Source organism: Mesocricetus auratus, unplaced genomic scaffold (genome assembly GCF_017639785.1).
Source record: "Mesocricetus auratus isolate SY011 unplaced genomic scaffold, BCM_Maur_2.0 Super-Scaffold_100004, whole genome shotgun sequence".
NCBI classification, from domain to species: Eukaryota; Metazoa; Chordata; class Mammalia; order Rodentia; family Cricetidae; genus Mesocricetus; species Mesocricetus auratus.
In genome coordinates this window covers 6,788,681-6,813,870 of record NW_024429189.1, presented here as the reverse complement: position 1 = coordinate 6,813,870, position 25,190 = coordinate 6,788,681, and the positions used below count along the sequence as shown (strand labels likewise).

At 48.8% G+C, this 25,190-nt stretch overlaps 1 protein-coding gene across 2 annotated transcripts; it reads right to left on the bottom strand.

The window, feature by feature from the left end:
• Positions 1 to 263: 263 nt before the first annotated feature.
• On the bottom strand, positions 264 to 25,061 carry Rabl6 (RAB, member RAS oncogene family like 6). Of its 2 annotated transcripts, XM_005083676.4 has the most exons (15): positions 24,675 to 25,061; positions 19,717 to 19,851; positions 18,532 to 18,579; positions 14,811 to 14,863; positions 13,063 to 13,154; positions 9,966 to 10,106; positions 9,475 to 9,580; positions 5,558 to 5,661; positions 4,275 to 4,603; positions 3,847 to 4,000; positions 2,774 to 2,983; positions 2,419 to 2,683; positions 1,905 to 2,076; positions 1,342 to 1,400; positions 264 to 1,224 (listed from the first exon to the last, which is right to left on the bottom strand). In XM_005083676.4, the coding sequence occupies exons 1-15, from the start codon at positions 24,802 to 24,804 to the stop codon at positions 1,027 to 1,029; spliced, it is 2,196 nt and encodes a 731-aa protein (XP_005083733.1). In that variant the 5' UTR covers positions 24,805 to 25,061; the 3' UTR covers positions 264 to 1,026. The 2 variants fall into 2 exon arrangements, with proteins under 2 accessions (XP_005083733.1, XP_021090670.1); XM_021235011.2 differs by lacking the exons at positions 19,717 to 19,851; positions 24,675 to 25,061 and having other exon boundaries at positions 14,794 to 14,863.
• Between the last annotated feature and the right edge of the window lie 129 nt (positions 25,062 to 25,190).

Sequence of the window (25,190 nt, the reverse complement as noted above, 5' to 3'; positions counted from 1 at the left end):
ATCCTCTTGGAACAGGAGCCTCTCGAAAACGGCTCTTGGGCTTGATGTGGGGGACCTGGCTCATAGATCAGGTGATCTCTCTCTCTTTTTTTTTTTTGGTCTTTCAAGACAGGGTTTCTCTGTGTAGCTTTGTAGACCAGGCTGGCCTCAAAATCAGAGATCCGCCTGCCTCTGCTGGGATTAAAGGCTTGTGCCACCACTACCCAGCGGGTGGCCTCATCTTAAAGCAGTTTAGAGAACCAGAAAACAGTCACACACCACAGTAAAATCGGAGAGCTTTATAGTTTGGGCGGAGTGTCTTTAGAAGGCGCCCTCTAGGCTCACCTGCGCAGGCGCTGAACAGGCAGAGGCACAGCTGGCACACAGTGGCAAGCTGTTAGTGCCCCTCCCACAGGAGAGGTGGTACTTTGTGTTCTCTTGCCAGCCTTACCCAGTGTGGGCCACTTTGCAGTAGCAGATACTGCCCACCCTCCTGAGTGCACACCTGTGCTCAGGGCATAGCCCCGCTCTACTCTGGATCCATGGCGAAGAAGGTCCACAACCCAAGCCATGCTATGGCCCTGGGAGAGCTCAGGAAGGCAAGCAGGAGTGGGGCTGGGTGGTGGACATTTGAGAAGCCAAGCAGTCCCACACCCTGCCTCTGTAAACAGACCCTGGTGGGTCCCTTCTCGGCCCCAGGCACATCCCTGAGAAACACCGGGGACTGGCTGCAGCTCTATCTGGGGAGGGCCAGGTGGTTCACCAAGCCAGCTGCAATTCTGTTCTGTCCCCTCCCTCCCTGCAGAGCAGGCTTCTGCTGGGTTGAGGCCCAGCACCTGCAGCGCCTGACCAAGGGCCTAACCACCACCAAGGTCTCCAGCACAAAAACCAATGTAGAGTGGGCCAGACCACATGAGGGTAGACACAATGGCTGGGGGACATAGGCGACAGGGTGGTCCTGGGAACATGGGCACATAGGCAGCAGCCTCCCCAAATCAGCCACTGACAGTTCCCCTCTTCCCAGGACAACCAACATCTCTGGAATGCCTAGAGCTCCTCATAGTCCCCACCTCCAGGGTGGTGGCTGCCAGGGGCCCCACCCCCCAGGAAGGCTTCCAGCTCATCTGCAGCCTTCTGCTCCTTGCTCCGAGGGGGCTTCCTCTTCTTCCTCCGGTCCTCCTTGCCTTCCTCCTTGTCCTTGCTCTTCTTGTGTTTGCTTTTCTTTTTTGTAGCCTTTTCTTCCTCCTGAAGGTCATGAGAGCAGATCTCGAGTCAATGGACAACCCACAAGGTTATATACCCCACCTTCCAGGACCCTGGACTGTCCAGGCTAGCTGTGAGATTAGGGGGCGGGGCACGTACCTCTTTGCTTTTCTTCTTCTTTTTCTTCTTCTCTTTTGAGGGAAGTTTGCTGTCTTTATCTGCACAAGGAAGACAGCTGAACTGTAACCACTTTGTATGGATACCCGATTTCCAACAAGGCCTGGTCCTACAGGGAATCTAGGGGGTTCCCGCGTATTTCTGTGCTGAGCCATCTCTGGGCTGGAGTTCCAAGCATATCTGCTAGGCAGCTAGCATTTTTTTTCTTTCTGAAATTGTTCTGTTCCAAAGGCCTGGGACACTTGAAAGCCTGGAATGTTGGCAGAGCAGTTGGCACAGAGGGGGATCCACAGGGAACCATGAACAGGTGACAGTTTTGGATGACAATTCTGGGCCACAATGCAGATGTTAGGTTTGGTCATGTGCTTGCCTGGGCAAAGCCAGCTGTTGTGACATAGTTCCTCCCATAGTTATAGCTATGATGAAGAAAAACCGTAGGTAGGCCAGGCTAAAATTTCTAAACACAGGTCCCTAAACTACCACAGGATAAGGACCTCCAAGTTATACAAGGCTCCAAGGAGAGGGACAAGCCCCAGGCCTCCTACCTTCATCACTGCTTTCCTTAGGTCTTGTCTCCTCCAGGCCCAGCCCAAAGAGATCTGAGTCATTCTTCAGTCTGAAAGCAGAGACTGGAGGCTTGGAAGGCAGGGGTAGCTGGGCAGAGCCAGTGTCCTCATCGGTCACATCAGAGAGGTCTTCTCTTACTGGGAAGCCCCCCTAGGGACAGAGAGAGTAGTTGGTAGGCCTATTGTCCTGACAACTGCCATGGGTTGAAGCACGATGGCAAGTCCCTTTGGGAAAACAGGGGCTGGTGTGGGGTAGAAAGGGGTTAACCTGACCCAAACTTAGAAAGATCAGCAGGGCCTTCATGTGGGCAATGGACACCCTCCCATGGACTCTAGCAGCTCCAGAAACATGTTAAGAGGGGATTGTGTCTCTGGGGCACTGGAGCCGGGAACACTCTTCTTCCTGCCTCTCTTCAAACCTTGCTCTGGGAAACAAACCTTGATTGTACTCTATCTCTGGAAGGATGGAGGCTGACCTTCCCACTATCCTTACCATTCTCCTCTGTGTGTCCGATTCATCACTTTCAAAGTCAGGGTCATCCATGACGAAGGACAGCATCTGGGCTGCAATGGGCCCCTCAGGATCACTTTCTGATGACACCTGCTTGTCCCTTCCTTCCTGAGGTCTAGAGCCATCAGTGGGTGGCTTGGTATTGCCGAGGTCAGTCCCTGAGCCAGTGGTGAGGCCATCAGACCATGAGGGCATGGCTCTGTTGGGAGCTCCCTTCTTTTGTGGATGGGAGGCCTTGGTGGAGATCCTTCACATAAGAAGAAATGTCAGGAGTTCTGAGGCCACCTTAGGATGCCACTATCTCAGCTGGCCATACCCCGGGGACCCCAGCCCATACCTTTTTGTCTCAGGCTCTGAGCACGGCTGAGGAGCCACTCTGGGGTGGCCTGCCAGTCCTTCATCTTCCTCCTCACTGGAAAGACTGATGTTCTTACTGGGGATGGGGTCTGAGGACAGCAGGGATTTGCCATGAGGCTGATCTTCTATGTCCACGTCATCCTGGAAACCTGCCACCATTGGGTTCCCTCCTATGGCCTCCCCATCATCACTGCAACAAGGGGGAAGGAAATCAGAAGTTCGAGGGGGGCTATGATTCCCCACCCTACTGCCTGTAGAGCTGCCCTGTCTATAGTACCATATTCTATTGGCAAGACCTTCTGGGCTGTCACAGGGGCTGCTGAATATAGGTGGGAATAATAGGACAACACTGCCTTGCTGCTGGCCAATGAGGAAATTGGTGGGAGAGGGGCCTAGTTAGAAGCCTTGAATCTATTTGTTTCTGGAAGGGAAGCCCTTGGCTCCGTTGAACATGATGATGCTGGAGATGCTAGCAGTCATTCAACATTTGATCTGTAAGAGGGAGTGATCTTAGAGCTTGGCCGTACACAGGTTTTAGAGTGTTGTTAGAAGACAGATGGGGTTTGTGGAAAGGGATAGCTGCAGGAAGTCAGACCTGGCCAAGGCTTGCTTGTTTGGGTCCATATGGAGAGACCCAGGTGGCCTTACCTATGCCCTACACATAGACTGGGCTAGGATGTATTCAGAGTGCCTCTGTCCCTGCTAGGTCATCTGCCAAGGTTCTTGCTGTCCTAGGAAGATTCCAGCCCAGTGTTCTCCAGTCTGCTGTGGGCATAAACTGCCCCACTCCATGGTGAGCTAGCTGTCTACATACCCCAGGGTGGCACTGATTAGTCTAAGCAGGCCTTTGACACATGGCCTGAGCCCTTCCCTCTGTTTTTCCAGTCCAGCCTTCTCCTTAAAGCTAGCTGCCAACCCAGCAAGCACAAAGAAAGGCTGTGTCCACAATCCCCAGCACTGTCTTTGAGATTCAGGTATAAATAGGATGGGAAAGCTGTGTTGGCTGTCCCTTGAGGCAGAACCCCCTGCTCAGCTCCACCAACCTATCCTTACCTGTCACTATCCTGCTGTGGATCGTTGGCTCCAATTTTCTTCTTGTCTTTAGGCAGGGTTGAGTCTTCCAGGAAGCTTCGGTCAAGGCCATCTTCAGGGACAAAATCATCAACGTTCTGGACTCTTGCTGGGGCCTCTAGGGCTGGAGCTGGTTCTGTAGAGAAATGCTGTTTCTTCCTTATGTGGTCCCGTCACCCATGATAGGAAGGCCTCAAAACTGAGCCTGTAAGGACTGGGACTTGACAATTCATGCACCCTGGCTCAAGATCATAGGCTACTTTAGAACTGGGATAAACAGTGGCTGGCCCGTGAGGGAGGAGCTTATTAGGGGTACAGGAACCACATTCCAGTCTCTGAGGGCCATGAGGCTCAAGATGCCAGAAGCTAGCTCCAAATTCACATGTTGAGAGGGCTGTTCCCAGGCCTACCTGGAGGTGAAGGGGTCACTTCTGCAGCTGGTGAGGTCCCAAACAGCCTAGATATGATACTGCGACGCTGGGCTGGAGCTGGGGCTGAAGGGTGCACAGAGGAGGGCACAGCCTCCAAAGGGGGTACAGGAGATGGTGCTTGGGGACAGGTGGAGGAGATACTGAGGGACAGCTGGGGGGCAGGCTGGGGAGTGCTGGGGCTGGAGCTCCCTGTGGATACAGCACTTGGAGGCACAACTGGCGACTGGGAGCCTGAGGATGGACTCTGCCCATTGGCTGCCAAAGGGGATGCATGGCCTCGACTTCGAGCCTCCATCATTTCAAGGAAGCTAGGAGGGGCAAAAGGATAGGGAGTGAGGAGTTGGCTTTCTCTTAGACCTCTGTCTCCAAAGCTTTAGACCATCAGTGCCCCTTTTGCATTTGTACTATTAAGCAGAGGACAGGGATTGCCTGACAGTCAGCTGCCTCAGTCTTTGGTACCAGACTAACGCCTTGCTTATATCCTGTCCCTTTATACTGGTACCAGGCTGGGGAACTGAGTCCCACAGCTTGGATGCATGACCAGTCAACCTAGACCTACTGTTTTACAGGGTTTGGGTAGGCCAGCGGCTGTCAACAGTACCCAACTAGTGACCAAGAGGGAGATGTGGCTGGTTATGGCCAGTAGGGTAGAGTTGCTAATCACACATGTGTAGTTGCTTTAACCATGGGTTTGTGCTGACCCACATGTAGGAACCACACCAGATGTAGGTTCTGACGGCTCCAAAATATTTGGGGGTATAGAGAGCCAACACAGCCCACCCTCAGGAATATCTGCCTTCACTTTCTACAAGAACTCAGGGTCCTGCAGGGAAATGGAAAGTGCTCCCAGATCAGCATAGCTCAATTCACAGTGTTAATCCACTTGTTCTGGACATGTGCTGACCTGACTAAAATACTTACTGGCAATTCACATTGATAATGACCACGCGCACAGTGAACAGGAAGGGCTTGGTAATAGCATGGAGTGCTGTCCTAAGAGGCTGAGATGAGCTGCTGTGCCGTGCTGCTCAGCTCTCACACTGCTCACACGGAGTACAAGGGCTCACTTAAGGAATGCTCAGGCTGACTCATCTACCACCCACGTATATGCTGCTTTCTCCACTGCCTCACAGGCACAGACCAAAGTTTGGCATCTGGCTCCTGTCTGTGGTCCACTAGGGTCCTCGGGCAATACAGTATGGTGCCCACCGTTCCCCCAGGGCAGCCAGGGCCTGCAAATCCGTAGATGTTGGCTCACGTACATGCTGTAGTTCTGGTCCTCAGTCTCCTGCTGCACTGACAGCTCCTCCAGGGTGGCATCAATATCTAGTTGGTTTGTCTCCAGCTGCCTCAGCAGTGTTTCCCTCTGTAGAGGAAGTGGACATAGCTGAGTATGCCTCTTCCCCACTCTACAGCCTCTTCCTGTGAGGTCTGGCTGGATCCAAAGTCAGCTTGTGTGGCTTGGAGGACACAGGTCAGTCATGTGGAGCACCACCAGAAAGCGCCACCTTCTGTTTCCACATCACACCTTTGGTTGTCACTGGCACTTACTGTTGGCCTCTCAGGTCACACAATCATAGCAATAGGTGCTTAAGACATCTGGAGCCCCAGGGGGAACTTTAGGTGATAAACTCTGCCAGGTACAGACTGGGCAAACTGTACACTTCTAGTATGATGACCAAAGCTGATCACATCAATCCTGAAGGTTCAGTTAGCATGTCTTCTGCATTTAGATTTAATCTTGAAATACTGCAGCTTCCAGGCTGTGTGAGGACACAGGCTATGAAATAGGGTTGTTTTAAGGTGGAAAAGGCCCTGCTAGACAGACACTGCTATCACAAGAAGCATGGCCCTGCCACAGGGCACGCCCCAGGCTTATCCTGGAAGTGCTTTCCAGCACAGAGCAAACAAACCAAACAGAAAAAGTAGGAGTAACTAAAGACCAAGAGATCTCGTCTTTATACTGGGACAAAATAGAAGTACATGAGAATGAGGCAGATCAATACTCAGGACAGGCAGGCATATCATAGACAGATGAGGGCCCTAACTTAAAACTAAAGATGTAGCATACCAAGAAAACCCAGACAGCCACATCAAATACCTATATAAGTCTATTTAGCTTTTACTCTGCATATTGTCCAATAACTGGTGATGCCTGCCTCTGCCTCTAGTGTGCTGGGATTAAAGGTGTGCACTACCACCCAGCCTTACAGTTGTTCTTTAAAAGACTTGCTTTGTTATTTTTATGTGCATATGCATGTGACTGAGTGAAAGTCACATGTTTGAATGCCCAGAGTCTAAGAGTACATTGGATCTCTTGAAGCTAGAGTTACAACAGCTGTGAGCTACCCAATGTGATGTTGGGAACTGAACTCAGGTCCTCTCGAAGAGCAGCAGGCTTTACTAACCACCGAATCATCTCTCCAGCCTCATGGTGTCTCTTGTATCTGGGTCTGGCCTAGAACTTGCTATATGACTGAGGATGGTGCAGAATTAATTTTCTTCCTTATCTCTACCTCCCTATTGCTGTGATTATGGAATGTGCCACACCTGGCTTACATAGCACTAAGGCCTGAACCCAGGGTGCTATGAACAGTAGGCAAGTATCTAACAACTGAGCTACATCCCAAAATAATTTCTTTTCTTTTTCTTTTTTTTTTTTGGTTTTTTTCAAGACAGGGTTTCTCTGTGGTTTTGGAGGCTGTCTGGGAACTAGTTCTTGTAGACCAGGCTGGCCTCCAACTCAACAGAGATCCACCTGCCTCTGCCTCCCGAGTGCTGGGATTAAAGGTGTGTGGCACCACTGCCTGGCTCCCAAAGCCATTTAAGAATTGAACTGTCATCCATCTTCTAGAAGAGCAGCCACCCACCCCCACCCTGTCATCAGATTCCCTGCAAATAACCATGGAGGAAAGCTATGTTGGTCTGGATCTCAGCTTAGGCTTCTAGCACCAGTGATTATTCTGGCATCTGTCTCCCCTGGCAGGAGTCAGTGGTAAAGCTTTCATAGAGTGGAGCAGTGTGAGTTGTTTTCTAACAGTTTCCTCCAAGATCGAAACATTCTGTATTACAGGGCTCTTTAAATAGAAAGGTAAAAACTTAAAAGAGCTTCAGAAGTCCCTGAAACTGACCAGATTCATTGGGTCCTCCTTGCTTGAGTAAGCTGAGAATCCTCCTTAGGAAGGAAGTGGAGACGTAACGATGACTCTCAGAGGAGAAAGGTTGCAAAGACAACCTAGAACAAACCAGCTACAAGACGTTTTCACTAGACACTTGGAAGGACACCTGTTAAGCTCCCTACAGGCTGTGCCCAGCTTGTGTGAGCTGCTGACCCATACTGGAGTGGGCTTCGGTGATGCAGCTGACTGTGTCATTTTTGCTTCTGTAAGTAAACCCAATAAAACTCATTGGTTCACCAAACTGGACGTTGATGATAGCCATACTTTGGGTCTATTGGGATCCCTATCTGGAGTAAGTAGATATGGGTTGTCTTCCCCTAGGAAGAGTTTTGTCTCACAACAGGAGTCTTCAGCAGAAGGCCTTTAGTACAAGTTCCTTATGATCATGTAAGTTTGAACTTCTTCCTAACCCACGGCTCCTCAGCATAATCCCAGCTGCAGGAATATCATGTTTCTCAAAAGGACACAGAGATGAAGAGAAGGAAGGCTACTTTCCTGAGTTTGATGTCCTAGATAAAGTACGAAGGGTCCCTATACTCAGGGGAGGCTACAGGTCTCCAAGTCCAGAAAGGTGGCCAGACCTCTTTGGCCTTATTCACCAGAGACCCCACACCAAGCTGTTTCAGCTCTTGGTTCCAAAAATAATTGGTCCTCTGTTCTTATGCTTAGGATCCAGAGCCTTGTTCTATTTTCTGCTTTGCTGCTCTCCTAGTTTTGAGAAGCTACCGCATACCTCAGGACCAGAGAAAATGACCACAGCTTAAGCAAGTGTAGGGTCAGGGGTGGGGGTATGGGGGGTGTGGATCTGGGACGAGATGGAACTTTGGGTTTAGTTTATAGACTGAGACTCGTTCCTTGGACTTGACAAACATAGAACACAAACAGGAGACACTGGGGACTGGGTCATCTTGTACTATCTCTGCAACATTCTGTTTGTTGTTGCTGCTGCTTTTCCGAGACAGGGTTTCTTTTTTTTTTTTTTTCTTCTTTTTTTTTGGTTTTTACAAGACAGGGTTTCTCTGTATTGTTTCGGGGGCTATCGGTCCAGCCTGGCCTCAAACTCACAGAGATCCGCCTGCCTCTGCCTCCCGAGTGCTGGGATTAAAGGCGTGCACCACCACTGCCTGGCCAGGGTTTCTTTGTGTAACAGCCCTGGCTCTCCTCCACCATCTGGCTTGTTTTGTGTGTTTGAGAAAGGGTCTCATGTCGTCCAGGCTGGTCTTGAACTTGTTACAAAGCTAGGGCTAACCTTGAACCTGTGATCCTCCTGCTTCTACTTCCTAAGTACTGGATTACAGGTATGAATTTTTTTGGGATGGGGTCTCCCACTCACTGAGCCTCACTACACAGTCTTAACCCTGAAGTGATCTTCCTGACTCAAGTCTTCTGAATGCTGGGAACAGGTGTGTGCCACCATGTTTAGCCTATGCCACTTCTACTTATTTGAAAGACTCCAAGAAGAACATCCAATGAAAAGCAGGGTAGGTGCAGCACTCTAGCAGGCCACCCTACTTGTCCCAACTACATCAGGAAGGCTAGATGCTTCAGACAGGGTGTAACTTTTCTGTTCTTCATGAGATGGCCAGACAGCTATAGTTCAGAGTACAGCCAGGCCAGCATGTGATGCAGAGTCACAGAAGTTGCATGTCTTGGAACCTGTCTCTTGATAACAGACAGATCTGGTGACTCGGACCTCCATAGCTCTATGTTCATCTGGTAAAGGGGGTCTGCACTTCAGTGTCCCAAAGAGGCACAAGTGCTCTCTACATGTTGGACTGAAACTTCTGGATGCTCTTAGAGGGCAAGACATGTTAATCTCACTTTCGGCCTGATGCTTTGAGTGCTGAGAGTGCCATCTCCAGCCCACTGTATACATGTTGGTAGTCAGCTTCCAAAAAGTACCCAAGAGTGCTATCAGGCTTAGGGAGAAGGCCAATCGTTGAGCAGAGCCACCAAAGTGATGGCTACCCACTTGTCTGCCCTACTTGGTAAGCACTTACCTGTAACTGCAAAAATGGGATGTTGAAGAACTTATGCAGGTACTTTAGGCCAAAGCTGTTCTTCATGGAAGACTCAGCATAGCGGAAATAGGAGGAACCTGGAGGTCTGTTTTTAAAGTAAGATAAAGGAACTTAGTGGGCAGTGTGGCTTGATTCTTATGCCAAGGGCCAAACCTAAGCCTAAGGTGTTCTGTCTACCTCGCTGCCTTCTGGCAGCAGGTTCCTAAGGACATTCTGCAGCTGACTCCTCTGGGGGTGGTCGGAAGAACCCCGTCCTGCCATATGGTCCTTATATCTTCTACAGCATTACCAGAGACCTGGAGCTCCTCACCCTCTGACCATAATCTCTTTCCTAGGCTAGGATGCTGACAATTTATCTTCAACACAGGATGAGACCCTGCCTTTGCTACCCAAGTGTCTATAAGCTTCCCCCAACACTATCAGAGCAGAACATAAGACCTGCTTACAGGAGGAAAACTAGTAGCACCCACCTGTCCAGGTGGTCAATGAAGTCACGTACATCATCTGGTAGAATGACTCGATGCTCGCCCATGTCACGGTAGTTGCCCAACACGCACACCGGCACATGGGTTGGCACTTTAGGAAGCTCCCGGAGAACATAATTGAAGGTCCTTCAAAAAGGGAGGGAGTGTTTTGCCTTAGCAGTGTGACCCTTAGAATGCTGTGTGTACTACCTCTTTGGTCTAACTCGCCAGAGCAACTGTCACCTCAGGCAGGGTTCAGAGACACAGCAAATGCAGCAAGCCTGCATCCCTGGCCACTGACTCTACCAGACACCACAGCTGTCCTGCACCTCAAATCGAGACGCTCCATTCCCCTGCCTTTAATTGGTGTGCCACCTGTCTGTGTCCCCATGTAACTGCTTCAAGGACTGGTGGGGTGGCTCAGTCGAGCAAGTACCTGCCACTGAGCTTGATGACCTGAGTTTGTTTTTTGGGTCCACATGGTAGAGTGAGAGAGCCAACTCCTGTCCTTTGGTCTCTATCACACAACTTCCTACCTTAAAATAAAAAACAACAACAAACAAAAAACTGCTTGAAGTCTCACCGTTTATAGCATCATTCCAAACTGAATGTATCCTGGGGTTACATGTCCCTCAGCTCTGCTGCACACTGAGGCTGAGGTTGCAGCTCATCTCCTTTTACTTATTGGCTCTTGTCTCAGGGATGCCATGCCTGAAGTTTCCTTAATGAAGTGTCTGTCTCCAGGGCCTTGCTTACTCTGCAGTGAACCATACCATTTACAAAGTCTGTTGGTCTCTCCAAGGCTGACCTGATGTAGGAGTGCCCTGTAGCTCCACTACACAAGTCATCCCAATGTCTCCAAATGACTTGTAAAGACAACTAGGGCTAGGGATTTGGTTCAGAGTTGAGTACTTGCTCAGCACATACAGAGCCCTAGGTTCAATCTCCAGTATCTGCCCTCTACTCCCCATCCCTGCCCTCCTCCAAAAAACAAACAAGAAATGGCAGTATATACCAATAACCTGGTTCTCAGAAAGTTGAGATAAGAGGATTATGAGTTTGTGGCCTGTCTGGGGTATATCATCAGTTCCAAGTTAGCCTATGCTTATACAGAGACCTTGTTTTTATAAAATCCACTAACAAATACTTCCCACAACCAGTGAAATGATTATGACCCATCTTCTCTGCTAAGAGAAAGCAATGAAAATGCACCATGCCTGTAACTATGGCAGCCTCTACTGATGCTGGTGTATCCTCTTGAAGTGGATCTGCATCCGTTAAGTGTGCTCACTGGCCTGTAATGGCAGCTGTGTGAATTTGGTGTTTCCCATCCTTCACATTTAGAGCTCAGGCTCTGAAGTGTCTACTGCCTCCCAGGCACTAGCTGAACCAAACACGCTGGTGTCCAGGGATCTCAGAAACCAAGAAATGACTGTGATCCTTGTGGTCTAACAACTACTGTTTTGTGAGCACAGGGCCTACAGGGTCTCATGGCTCCCAAACATGTATCCGCACATCCTTCCTGAGCTGGTCCAGTATCAAACTCATGTTCTGATGCTCAGCCAAGCTGTTGAGTCCTCGTTGCTCTAAAGGGCACTACTTGCCCCTCTGAAGTGTCCTGATAGCTGCAGGGACGTATGAAGTTAGACTGCAAAGGTCATAGAACACTTTAGTGTGTCCAGATGTAAAGCCATGTCCCAAATACTAGATCAACAGACTACCATCACTCACATAGGCAAAATCCCTATTTCTGCTCTGTTCCTGAGATGAGAGTATGGCTTTGAATATTGATGTCTGTGACAAATGTGTACTGCTAAACTGGAGCTTGTGGCCCAGTATGCCTCCTGTAGCCCTGAGAGGATTCTTTTTTTTTTTTTTTTAGATTTATTTATTATGTGATGTATCCCTGCAGGCCAGAAGAGGGCACCAGATCCCATTGTAGATGGTTGTGAGCCACCATATGGTTGCTGGGAATTGAACTCAGGACCTCTGAAAAAGCAGCCAGTGCTCTTAACCTCTGAGCCATCTCTCCAGCCTGTGACTATTCTTAAGTAACAGAAGTGGAAATCTAGCAGGTCTGCTCCGGCTGCCAGCAATGATAGTCTTAGAAGATGGAATAGAACACTTTTCTCTGCCTTTTCCAATCTAAACACAGATTATACGTCTAATACTATAATAGAACTCTAAAAGCAGAGTAAAAGGCAAGGTGAATCCCCAAGGCTACTTCTAAAATGGGCTGCTGTCAGGGCTTCTTTCTTTATTACAATGTAGGTTTTTCTTGTTTTTGTTTTTCAAGACAGGGTTTCTCTGTGTAGCTTTGGAGCCTGTCCTGGAACTTGATCTGTAGACCAGGCTGGCCTTGAACTCACAGAGATCTGCCTGCCTCTTCCTCCTGAGTGCTGGGATTAAAGGCGTGTATCACCACTGCCGCCAGGCTGTTGTTTTTAAAGCAAGGTCACATTATGTAGCCCTGGCTGTCTTAGAACTCTCTAGACCAGACTGGCTTTGAACTCACAAGATATGTCTGCCTCTTCCTCCCACGTGCTGGGATTACAGGTGTGCAGCACCATGTCTGGCTACTACAGTGTTTTTAAGAGACTGTTTTTCAGTGCATGCAGAGCAAGCAAGGCTTTGGGACATTTGGGAACCTCTTGGGTGTTTTCCTGTTGTTGGTGACAGGAAGGCTCTCAGTCTCATGATGATGTGTAATGCAGTCTCATGAGCACACTGCTCAGGGCGCCCCTCCTCAATGGAGTTCAGTGTGTCTCAAGAGGCTTGCACTTACTTTCTGCACCTCTGGACCCTCTGCTCACTTTTGCTCTGGTCTTTGTTGTCATGAATCTTAGCTGTGTCTTCTTGGTGAATCACGGGTGTGCTTGTGCGTGTGTGTACGTGTGTGTATGTGTAGGCGCGTACTCGCCTGACTCTTGGAAGCCCCCCTACCCTCTGCAGAGGTATGAGTCTACACCCATCTTGTGGCTTAGCCGCCTCAGTCCCTCAATTTTCTGTCCACAGCTGGTACAGCAGGAAGCCCCACACCCACAGAGGAATCACATGGTACTACATGAAGGCATGCAGTACTGGCAGCTGCCTGCCCTCTTACCACTGTTTAGTGATGTCAAACATCATGACCACCCCATTGCAGTTCTTGTACACGTCCAGGAACTCAGCATCCAGAGCCATTTCAGACTCCGCCTAGAAACAGGAGCAAGAAATGGTCAGACTGTGTCCCTGGCCAAGTCCTACAACTATGGACCTTGAAATAACCCCAAAATGCAGAACAAGCCTTTTCTGATCTAAAAAGTAATTTTGTTGTGAAACAAACAAACAAACAAACCACAAGGGAACACTTGTGGGTGTGTGAAAGTTAGCAGTGGGAACTGGAGCAGCAAGTTCCATCTCTTCAGGAGAGGCCTGCCCTAGGACTTCTAGAAGCAAGTGCTGGAGCTGTCAGATGGCTTCCAGAGGAAAAACAAAAATAACACAATGGTGCTGTAAACCTGGCCAAACCCCATAGCTGGGAAGTCATAGGCTCTGGGTGGGGGTGGGTGGGTTCACAGCTGTTCTTTAGTTAAAATGGCATGGAGCCAAACTGCATTCTAACATTATATTTATATCCATAGATAGATGCTACTCTCATCTTTTTAAAAATTTATTTATTTGTTTTGCTACTCTCATCCTTAATCAGAAAAAAATATTTTTCTTTTTGGCTGCTAAGTGTTGGGAATAAATGGCAGTTGAATGCATAGCCCTAAACCAAATTCAGGGAACATCATGAAATAATGGGAGCAGAAAGAATCTAAGTGCTGAAAACTAAGAGCACTGTGAAATGCTATCAGTAGCAGTGGTGACCTGTACAAGACTGCAACTCTACCAGCCAATCATAGGTTAGGGGAGATTTGCTCTCATGGGGCCCTACCCCTGTTAAACTACCGGCTACTGATGGATTCTTGGGAGGGGTAGGTATTATCTTCAGTTGTGTGCCCAATAGTGAGCATACCAAATGCCAATGGATAATTCCAAACATATGGTCAGGCAGAAGGCCCTAGTTTAAAATCACTGGGTCACAAAACAAAAAAGGGCAATGATGGAAAGGAGGGAGTGGATGACGGGGTAGGAGTTACAAAGTAGGGAGGGAGGAAACAATGCACCATCTACATGTATGAAGCTGTCAACAAATGTCTAAAACCCAAAACATAAAAATTATGCAAATGGTAAAAAACAAAAACACTGATCAATCAAGATGAATTCCAGAACACACATCACATGGAAAAGGGACAAGGAGCTTAAGTATCCCTTAAGCTTCCAGCCTTGAAGAGGAAGAAGGCCTTCTATCCCCTGGGGGGAAGACAGGGCAGTGTTCTTTAAAACAAAACAAAACAAAACAAAAAGGCAGAAAGCGTGTCAAGGGGACACACAGCCATGTGCACTGTGCCACAGCTTCTAGGGAGCAAACACAGATTATCCGGTTCCATCTGTGGTGCCACAGCCACATCTCCAAGATATGCCAGCGCTTTTAAGGACAAAGCCACTGTGACAGAAATGTAAAATGTGACCCCTATAGACCATTCACATCATTCTGTTCACTTTGATGTTGGCAGAGTGAAACAGAGCAGGCATCACTTACACAGGGCACGCAGCCTAAGCAGTAACCCTAAAATGTGACCCTGCAGCACAGGGTCTTGAAAGTGGTTAAGGACAGTCAGTGACTATTGCAGCTATAGTGAACTAGAACGACCAGGATCTCAGGATGGGCAGGAGGCCCAGTCTAAGGAGTTGGAGACTACCCTGAGTGACCACAGGCACCTTGCTCAGGACACTGACACAGACCCACCTGACAATGTGGCTCACCTCCTGGGGGTCATTCTCCGTCTTCAAGCCATCACCTCGTTTTTTACATTTTCCTTATTAAAAGACAAACAAAAATTAGGAATGGAATTGCCAGGCCCAGGATTTGCCTAAGTGGGGGAATATCCTTCCTTGTCCCATCCTACCTGCAATAATGCCATGAGGGGCTGTGCTCCACTCAGCCTCTGACCCTAAGAAACCCTCCTGGCAGGTTCAGATGCCCTCACTCAGCCTTGAGAGATATGGAACTGTGTGAGACAGCTAGGCCAGCAGAGGACAGAGGTGCAGGGCTCAGCAGCTGGTAGACAGACCAGGAAGTAAGTTACCAGTCCAGATCTGCCTTGAGGAAAGGGGTCCCTCGTGACAGCCCAGTTCCCATGGAGGCATAGGAGACAGTGCAAGGTGAGGGCTTCCACTGGGTCAAAGCTGAGAGAGACAATCTGGAATTCCCTTGACAGTTCTCCCACAGCATTATGGCACTGGCACATCGGGAGAAGAGAGGAAGGCAGTCAGCCTAACACTGTCTGCATGGCCATCAAAGCGGTTTCTGTGACAGACAGCCACAGGCTCTGTCTGGGGTCTGACACTGGACTCTAGAGATAACAAGACAACATCGCTGGGCGTAGGTGGCACACGCCTTTAATCCCAGCACTTGGGAGGCCGAGGCAGGCGGATCTCCGTGAGTTTGAGGACAGCCTGGTCTATAGAGTGAGTTCCAGGACAGCCTCCAAAACAATTCAGAGAAACCCTGTCTCAAAAAACAAACAAACAAAAGACAACATCACTGTCCCTGCCTCTTTCCATGTATAAATGTCCAACTGGGCAAACGAACCGTTCACAACCTTGGGAATTCCACAGCAAACAAATACTGCCCAAGAATAAACTCTGGTTCATTTGCTTAAAATACCAACCTCCATATCACTCTCCAAATCCAATCTGAATACATGTTAAGCTCAGATCAGCCTAGGGAGTCAGCCTCTGTCCCCCTCAGGTGCAGTGGATGGTTCGGCCTGACACTCATGGGCTGAATGGCAGGTGGGCCACGCTTAAGTCAGGAGCGTGTAGCGCAACCAGCAACTTCCCACAAACACTTTACAGCAGCTTGGGCAGAAGGAAAGTATTGGAAAGGAGCTGGAAGGCCAGAGTGAGCTACCTCCCATCAACCTTCCTTTTAAATCCTCTGAACATGTACTGTGAGCACTGCTGAGACTACCCAGTCTTCTGGAAAACTTAGCCACTGCCCTCGAGCTCTTTAGCTGCTTTAACTTCTGTCACATCTGAAGGTCCTTTGCTGCTGTGGAAAGTACACAGACTATGGATCCTCCTGTGGACCATGGGAGGGAGTGTGTGTGTGTGTGGTGGTGGTGGTGGTGGGGGGCAGTAGGGCCTTTCTTCCCACCCCTGTGGTAAATGGGTAATAGCAGCCATGAGCATGCAGGTATTCTCTGAGTTAGGACTTCTCCCTGCTGGGAACACAGCAAGGATCTGAGCAGATACCTGAAAGTTGGAGGGTTAGGATGTTTGAGCCTAATAAGTAGGAAAAAAGTGCTCCATGGCTCCTGGGCAGCATGTCACTTGAAAGGGCCCTGAGAGGTTAAGGCTGTTGAGTTATGGTTCCATCTGATAGCTAGCCCTATGTCCTGACCCCACTCTTTAAAACCTTATTGCTAGAACAGTGCTTTCCACTGCAACAGGTGCAGACATAGAGACAGGAGCTGAGGCAAGGGTCAAGGAAGGCACTTTGGTTCTAAAGTGGTGGCCCCTTTGTGTCTCCTGACTTGATGGCTTTATGGCTTGTGGAAGACAGCTGACCGAAGCTACCTGATGACTTCGAATAGTTGTGACTCTTGCCCCTACAGTGTACCCAGTGATGCGCCTCAGATAGCAGGTCACCATGCTCCAAAGATGCACATAAGCATGCAGAAGTGTACAGGCATATCAAGATCAACAGAGGCTCAATGGATGGGACCCAACTAGGCTGTGTTACTGCTGGAAGCACAGAAAAAAGTGGCTTCAACTGTTCTTCAACACTTGACCAAACTCATACTCAAAAGGAATTTGGCTGAGGAGGGAGGAGAAAGCACACCCTGTGCCAGAAACCACAGCTCTGGAGACACAACTTCTACAAAGTCCTGGACCTGAAGGACATATAGTGCAGCCATGCTGATGAGGTCAGGTCAGGGATCAGATTAAAGGTGGTGCCTACAAAGTCAGGGGTTGTGAGAGATCAGAGGTCATGTCTATTGTGTTAGAAGCTAAATAGGTGATGCTGTGCCTTCTTAGTCAGAGGCTACGGTGTGTGATGTCACAGTGCGTGCACGTGTGAACATACTCCCCCTCTCCTCCTCTCTCTCTCCGTCAGCTCCAGGAAAACTATGAGCTCTCACCCCTAGGATCACAGAGGAACTTATGACCTAATAAAAGATAAGAATGAAATCAGATGCTGTCATGAGGACACTCTGAAGAGTTCTGCTGATGCCCTCTGCAGGTTTAGAAGAGAATAGGTCTCTGTGTGGCTGGGTCTACTTAGGTACTTGGACTTGGTGACCCATACTCTGAGAATGATATGTATAGGTCCCTAACCTCCACCACATGGATGACACAGGCTGAACCAACAACATGCAACTCCAGCTTGCCTTCTCTCTAAACCGAACTAAAACTCCTTGTGGGGAAAAAACAAAAACAAACAGCCAGGTGTTGGTGGCGCACACCTTTAATCTCAGCACTTGGGAGGCAGAGGCAGGCGGATCTCTGTGAGTTCAAGGTCAGCTTGGTCTATAGCTCGAGTTTCAGGACAGCCTCCAAAACAATACAGAGAAACCCTGTCTCGAAAAACCAAAACAAAACAAAAAACAAAAACAAACAAACAAAAAAATTCCTTGTGGGAAACCAGTTTGATATCCTACACCAAACCAAGGTCCTGTCTCACTCCACTTGACTTTGTCCCTGCCTCTCATGGCCTTCCTGATTCATGGTGCAGTCTTGCATGTTTCTACAGTGCTGGTGAACTGCACTTGGACTGTCCATCTCAATAATTAGAGCTGCCCCAGTGCTAGAAGGTAGAATAGATAGCTATAGACTGGACCAGAGTCACATAAGAGTCTTGTGGGTGTCTGCCTGTGAAAGTAAGTTCTCATTGGAGAGACTATTAATCATGGTCAAACAACATAGCTGGCATTAAGCCATCACCTAGTAAAAGAGTGTCTGACAGGTGGTATCCTGTGAGTACCACCTTCTCTCTCAGATAGAGCCACCAAACCACGAAGGCTCGAGGGACCAGTGTGACCATGGGTCACCAAGGGAATTACACAAGAGGGCTTTGGGAACAGCTTCATATGGGTCAGAGTTTAAAGCATACCATACCCCCCCCAATGGTCAGCTGTTCAGTGACCAATGCTCAAAATAACAAAGTATGTGTGACAGGTCCACTATTGTACATCTACCATGCCCACCAGACATGGAGAGTGACCAGAACCCAGAACCTAGATCAGATAGGGAAGGGATCAGACAGAGACGCTGATATAACCTAGACATTCTTGTCTGGTGCCTATGACATGTCTCTGAACCACAACTGGCTCTGTGTGACAGGGCTAAGTAGGACATCAGACCCAAGGGAGAACAGTCCAGAGGTAATGGACTTGAAGACACGCAGATGAGGTGCGTGTGGAGAGGGAGGGGGCCATGCTTAGATTCTATCAAACATTAAGGAGAAAATGTGCCTTACCTTTGTCAACTACATCCCAGACTTCAACTTTCACTACATCATCAGTGGCTGAAACAAGGAAAACGCAGATTAGTGCCTAGCATCACAACCCCTTTGAGGCTCCCAAATGGGGTCAGGGACATTCTGGCATCACTAGCTTCCTGGGGCCTCTGCAGGGTTCGCAAGGCTGTTCTTCTAGGCCCTGGCATGAGAATCATCTACTGGTCCACAGACAAAGCCATCACTCTCAGCAGCCTGTGGGTCCTGTCCCTGGGCCACTCCAGGTACCTTAGTGGATGATCACACCCTAGACAGATAAAAACACAATGCAGTTCTCCAGAACCTCACTTCTTCATCTGACTAGTCAGTATTCAGTGAGGGGTCAGCAGAAAGTAAGAATGCAAGTCAGTGCTACAGGCTAGAGCACTGATGCTGGACCACCCGAGTAGGCCCAGGTTGGCTACAGCCCTGCCACCAGCCTGGCCATTTGTTCTTCAGTCTCCTAAGGCTAGTCGTGAGTTGCCTCATGAGAACAGAAACTGCTTTCCAGTTCCTGTTATCTCCTCAACTCGTCCTCAGCAACAGTTCTCCATTTTGGGATGACCTAGGAGCTAAGGGGGCTGAAAGGATGGTGAAGACCCCAGGACCCAGGAGGGGGAGGAAGGGGTAAAGCAGTCACACTGTTCTCCAGGGTTCAGAACATGCACTCCTATGGGGCAAAGCAGGTATATGTGCTGTTGATGTGCATGGGTGGGTCTGCTCCTAGAGGGATCCAGGGAATTCTAGTCTTTGGAGGTATATCCTTGCTTTTTCACTTCTAACTATGAATGTTCAGGGCCTGAGGCATGAGCAAGGAGGAACTTCACAGATTCAAAATGCTGGTGGGTGATCCACATGCAGGTTTTGTTTTGTGAGGCAGGGTTTCTCTGTGTAACAGGCCTTCCTGTCCTGGAACTTGCTCTGTAGACCAGGCTGGCCTCCAACTCACAGAGATCTATCTGCCTGCCTCTGCCTCTGCCTCCCAAGTGCTGGGATTAAAGGCGTGTGCCACCAGTGCCTGGTTCACGTTCTAATTAGTGGGGCCTCCCAGATGAGTATTATTTTCTCAGTTTCAGAAAGTACCTTCCAGGTACCAGGGTAGAAGGCAGGATACTATATTATACCGGGAGAAAAGGGGTGCTGAACTATTACAGGCCTTGAACTCACTTTTGTAGTTCCAGTGGATGCTGGTGACTTGGATTTCCTGTGTGGGGATGTACTCTTCCACAAATTTTTTGCCCTGCAGTCGATGCCACAGAGCAGTCTTGCCAGTGTTCCTGTCACCCCGGATCACAATCTTCACTGGGGCAAGGATGGGCAAAGAGAAAAAAGAAAGGAAGATTAATCAGTCATACTTTAAAACTTTTTCTCAGGTAACTGGCATACAGGGTAAGAACATGCAAGGATGCCAGCAGCTCCCTAACAGGTCAATTCTGGCTGGGCAGGACAGATCCTCCCAAAGTACAAAGGGTACCCAGCAGTGGGCAAAAATGTAGCACCAAGAACAGAAGCCAGGGCTGATGGCAGAGGTCTGGCTTTCTCCTACAGTCATATACTCTGAGGGACTACAGGGATCCTTAGGATCAGGGTTGGGCTGCATAGACTTTACCTAACCAAGTGAAGAGCAGGGCCCATGACAATACCCTAGTACTTGGTTTTCCACTGACTGGTTTTTCTCCTACATCACTCATTCCACTGTGTACCAGGTCAGAATTCAGGAAAGTCTGCTGGTCTTAGGCATGGATAGGCATGTACTCCACGAATGGGGTGAATGGGGTAGGGTGTTATCCTTATACCCCTATACTTTTTAGAGTTTCACCACTGGGTCTTTTGAAAAAGTAATAAAGAGCAGTTTGAAACTAACACTATCAACAAAGCCAGGAGCAAAGGAGAGGGGACAGGCTGGGAAGACTGACACCTTAGGTAGGTGGGGCCAGAGTCATGAGTGACTGAGGATGCTGAGATGGGCAGGGAAGGCATGGATGTTAGGCTGGTGCTTCCTGGGCAGCCCCATGGGACATGGAGAGGGTTGATATTGCCATTAAAAACACCTTTAAGTGCAAGTGTTCCAGCTTGTCTGTAAGACTTCCAGGAGCAAATCAGAGAAGGATCTAGAAAGATGTGGAAGCTTAAGAGGTAGGGCAAAAAGCTGTGGGTTCCTCTGCCAACCTGCTTCTCCTAGGCTGTCTGGTCTGCCTGCAGTTAAGTCCCTCCTCACTTCTAAACCATTTACAGTATCTGAAAGCTCACAGCTCAGCTGGACTCAAGGGATGTGCCTGACCCCATGTGGCTACCCCTTCCCACAAACCCTACCACTTTATAGTGATTAGAATGAGAATGGTCCCCATAAGCGCATATATTTGACAGATTAGGAAGATTAGGAGGTTTGTCACTGGGATTGGGCTTTGAGATTTCATCAGCCTGTGGCAGGCCCAGTCTTTCTGCCTGCTGCTTGTAGATAACATATAAGCTCTCAGAGCCATGCCCACCTGACTGCTGCTACTGTGAGCTCCAATAAAGTCTCTCTCAGGTCCCACTGAAAAGCAACAAGCACTTTTAACCACGGACATCTTTCCAGCCCTAGATATAGATTCTTTATGTGTTTTACCTTAAAAAAAAAAACTTTGCTTTTATGAGTATGTGTGTGTGGTTATGTGAATTCATGTGCCTCAAGTGCATGCAGGATCTTAAGGAGAGGAAGGTGTCACATTCCCTAGAACTGAAGTTATAAACAGTTGTGAGCTGCCATGTGGTACTGGGAATTGAACCTGGGTCTTCTGGAAAAAACAGCCAGTATCTTAACCCCTAAGCTATCTCTCCAGACCTCCAGCTCTTTCTTTGAAACAGTCTCTCTATGCAGACTTGGTTGGCCTGGAATTAGCTATGGAGACCTGCCTCTGCCTCCGCCATGCTGGGATCAAAGGCCTGCATACCTACACCCACTCAAAGTACTTTCTAGTTTCCAAGTAATTTCTTCATGGACTCAAACTATTTGGAAATTTTTGCCATCTGGATCTTAAATTCCCCCCAATTGTAGCCAATGTGTTTTAAAAGTTTGGTCCTAACATGATATTGGTAGGAGGTCACCTTTAAGTTGTGGAACCTCGGGCTAGAGATGGCACAGTAGTTAAAAGCCTCTTCCAGAAGACCCAGCTTCAATTCCCAGCACCCACACGGCAGCTCACAACCACCCCTAATTCCAGTTCAAGTTTCAGCTACTCAGGACACTGATATAGGAAGACCAGTTGATCATACAAGTTCAACAGTTTGAGCAGGATAGTAACTCTCTATTTCAAAACAAAAACATAGAATACAGACCCTTACCTCCTTTACCACAACCCATTCTCTTCACCCCAAAGTGTGCGCTGCATGACATTACTGCAGTTACAGCTGACCAGGCCATAGTTGGGCAGTCTTCTGCCAACTTTCCTTTTCCAACTTTTTATTCCAACCCTTTGCTGTTATATTCTAAATGTAGCTTTCAAAGACCATATGGCCCAATTGGAGGATTTTTTTCTCACCGACTTTTTTTTTATTGCATTGTGACTGCTAATAGAAATGGAATTATTCAATATATTTTTAGGAGCTGGGGATATAGCTCAGCAGTAGTGTACAAGCTTAGTGGGAACCTAGACGCTATCTCCAATAACAGAAAAAAAGGGGAAAAAATAAGCGAGATTGGCTTAATGGCTCAGCAGGTAAGGGCCCTTGCCACCAAGCCTAACAACCCTAGTTTGACCCCGAGAGTCATACGGTGGAGAAAACTAATCTCTGCAAGGTGTCCTCTGATTGCCACATGTGCACCAAGGCATGCACATTCCTGTATAAACATTATAAAACAGGCTTTTTGTTTGTTTTAGGTTTTCCAAGACAGGGTTTCTCTGTAGCTTTGGAGCCTATCCTGAAGCTTGCTCTGTAGACCAGGCTTGAACTCACAGAGATCCACCTGCCTCTGCCTCCTGAGTGTGCCACCACCACCTGGCTAAAACAGTGTTCTAGTTACTTCTTTAGTTTCCTCCCGGCCAACTCTGCCTTTTATTAAGTTGAGCAAAACTTTTCCTTATTTTGCCTGGCATATAGTTGGAAGAGTTGTAATACACTTTTTAACATTCACACTTACTGTAATATAGTCTAAAGTTAACAAATTTCTGAATGCCATGCCAGATGTCGTGGTGCATCCCTTTAATCTCAGCATTTGGGAGGCAAAGGCAGGCAGGTCTCTACAAGTTTGTGACGAACCTGGTCTACACAGTACCAGGACAGCCAAAACTACATATACATAGTAATATCCTGTCTTGGACTCCTCCCCCACAAATGTGAATGCCATGACTCTGATTAACTCTATTCTGTACTAGGGGCTGATTCCAACTATTTCAGTATTGCAAAAAAGAAAAAAATGCTCATAAAACCCACTATTACTGATGACTAATATAATCGCTGCTTATTTAGGGCTCACCACATATGGACTCATTCCTTTGCTTTTTTTTAGTTTTTAGTTCCACGCCTATCTCTTCAGCTTAAGTTCCATTTATCTAAAGAACATCCTTCAGTATTTACTTCTGCAAGGATCTCTGCTCAGTAAGCTGTCAATCATACACTGAACATGAGTTCAGCAGCATTTTAGCATAAGTGTATGGAATACTAGGTGGGTCATCAATTCAGTGCTGCTCCTTAGAATATGATAACTTTACTCTGGCTGTAGTTTCCTCTGTTTGCTTTTGAAATTCAGACAACTCACAATGATGTGGTGATCTGTGTAGTGTGTTAAAATGATAGAATTCTTGGAGTTTGTTCTTTCCACCTGTCCCTGCTTCCCAAGTGATGGGATTAAAGGCATGTGCCACCAATGCTCTGTCTGAGCTCATTACTCTTGACACATTTAAAAGAAAAAGGATTGTGCCCCTGGAGGACAGCATTCTGTAACAGACAATTCAGTGCTTGGGAAGCATCAAGTTAGCTGTGCCTCTTTAAAGAACTGTGCATCTGTATTTATTATATGGCTGGTTTGTTTCCCTAAGTAAGAGATTTCAGAAAATATGAAGACCAGCTCTTCTGGGTCCCTCCTATCAGGACCACCAGGGGGCGGGTCCAGCAGGGAACAGGGTTAGTGAGAAACTTCCAGTTCAGACCTAATTTCTAGGATTAGGTTTAAGCAATACTATATAAATAAAAGGAATCCCAATGTAGACTCCAAAGAATACAAGTCTCTGAATATTTCGACTCAATATTCTCTCCTGTAGACTCAAGAGAGATACAAACTTTCAAGTTAACACGTATGAAGTACTTGCTTCGAAAGTGTTCAAAATCCGCCTGATACATTTCATAATGTTACAATATCATCCAAATACTACTGACCCTGTAAGACACCGATGAACGTGGGCAGTGTGTGCTGGGGGGTGTGAGTCAAAAGACTAGCAGTATACAGTCGAGAAGTAAACAATGTCGGAACAGAGGAGTGCCTAGAAAAGAGCCTCCAAATGGAAAAACTTTAAAGAGGTCAAGAGGACGGTCTGCTTCTAGATGCATACATACATAATTTATAACAAGGGGTAGAGCGGGCCTTTCTTTCTGGGGGAGGGCAAGAATGCAGTTAGTGCCTTTTGGAACTTTTAAAAATATATCCCTTACAAAACCCTTCTTCGTCTTCAAAAAAAAAAGGGGGGGGGGGGACAGAACGTTTGGCGTGGTGGATACTGTTTGCAAATTGGCTTCGAAGTGAACAACAACAAAAATCCCACGGCTCAAGGCCAGAGAAGGCCGACTTTCAGGAGCCTCGAGTGTGAGCACGCGCCGGGGTCCGGAGGGGAGGCAGCCGGCACCGAACCACTAGCCACGGACCCGCGCGCGCACCCTCGCGTTATGTAATGGTCTCCTTCGGCAGGGTACCCGCACCGATCAGGGTCCTCCACCGCTGCTCCGCCAGTGCTGCCAGTGTCGCTGCACAGCTCTTCTCTGCAGGTGTCCTGCGAGGTGACGACCCTCAAGGAGCGACCATTATTCAGAGCCCAAGGACCCCGTCCACCCGCCGGTCCCTCTGGTTCCCCCAGACCCCCTCGGGAAGGGTGGAGGCCCCCCCAGGCACCGCCAGCCGCCCCGGCCTGCCCGACAGCGCGGCCCGCACTCACTGTTGTATTGAACCCCCTTAGCGAAGCGCCTCTGCAGCGCCTGGTTCATGGACTGCAACCCGGCGGGGATGTTTTTGTCCCGGCCCGGGGCCTGCTCCGACCCCACCAGCTTCTTCAACGCCGAGAACATCTTCCTGCCGGACGTGCGAGCCGGGCGCGGCCCGCGAGCTCAGCGGCAGCGGCAGCGGCAGCGGCAGCAGCAGTAGCGCAGCGCGCCTCGCACCATGTCCGGCCGGCCCAGGCTTCCCTCAGAAGCAGGAGCAGGCGAGGCAACAAGCCGAGGCCCGACGGTGGGAGCGGCCTCGAGCGAGGCTCTAGGGCCTCAGCCTCTGTGGCTCCGCTCCTGCTCCCGCGGCCCTCGGCGCAGCGGCCGAGCACCCGTCAGCGCCGCCATCTTCGCGCCGGCGAGGCTACGGAGCGCCGAAAAGGACACGTAGACGCCGCATGCGCAGCGGACGCGCTAGATCCCGCCCCTTTCGAGCAGCCCCTCCCCTTCATTCCCCAGTCCGAGCCGAG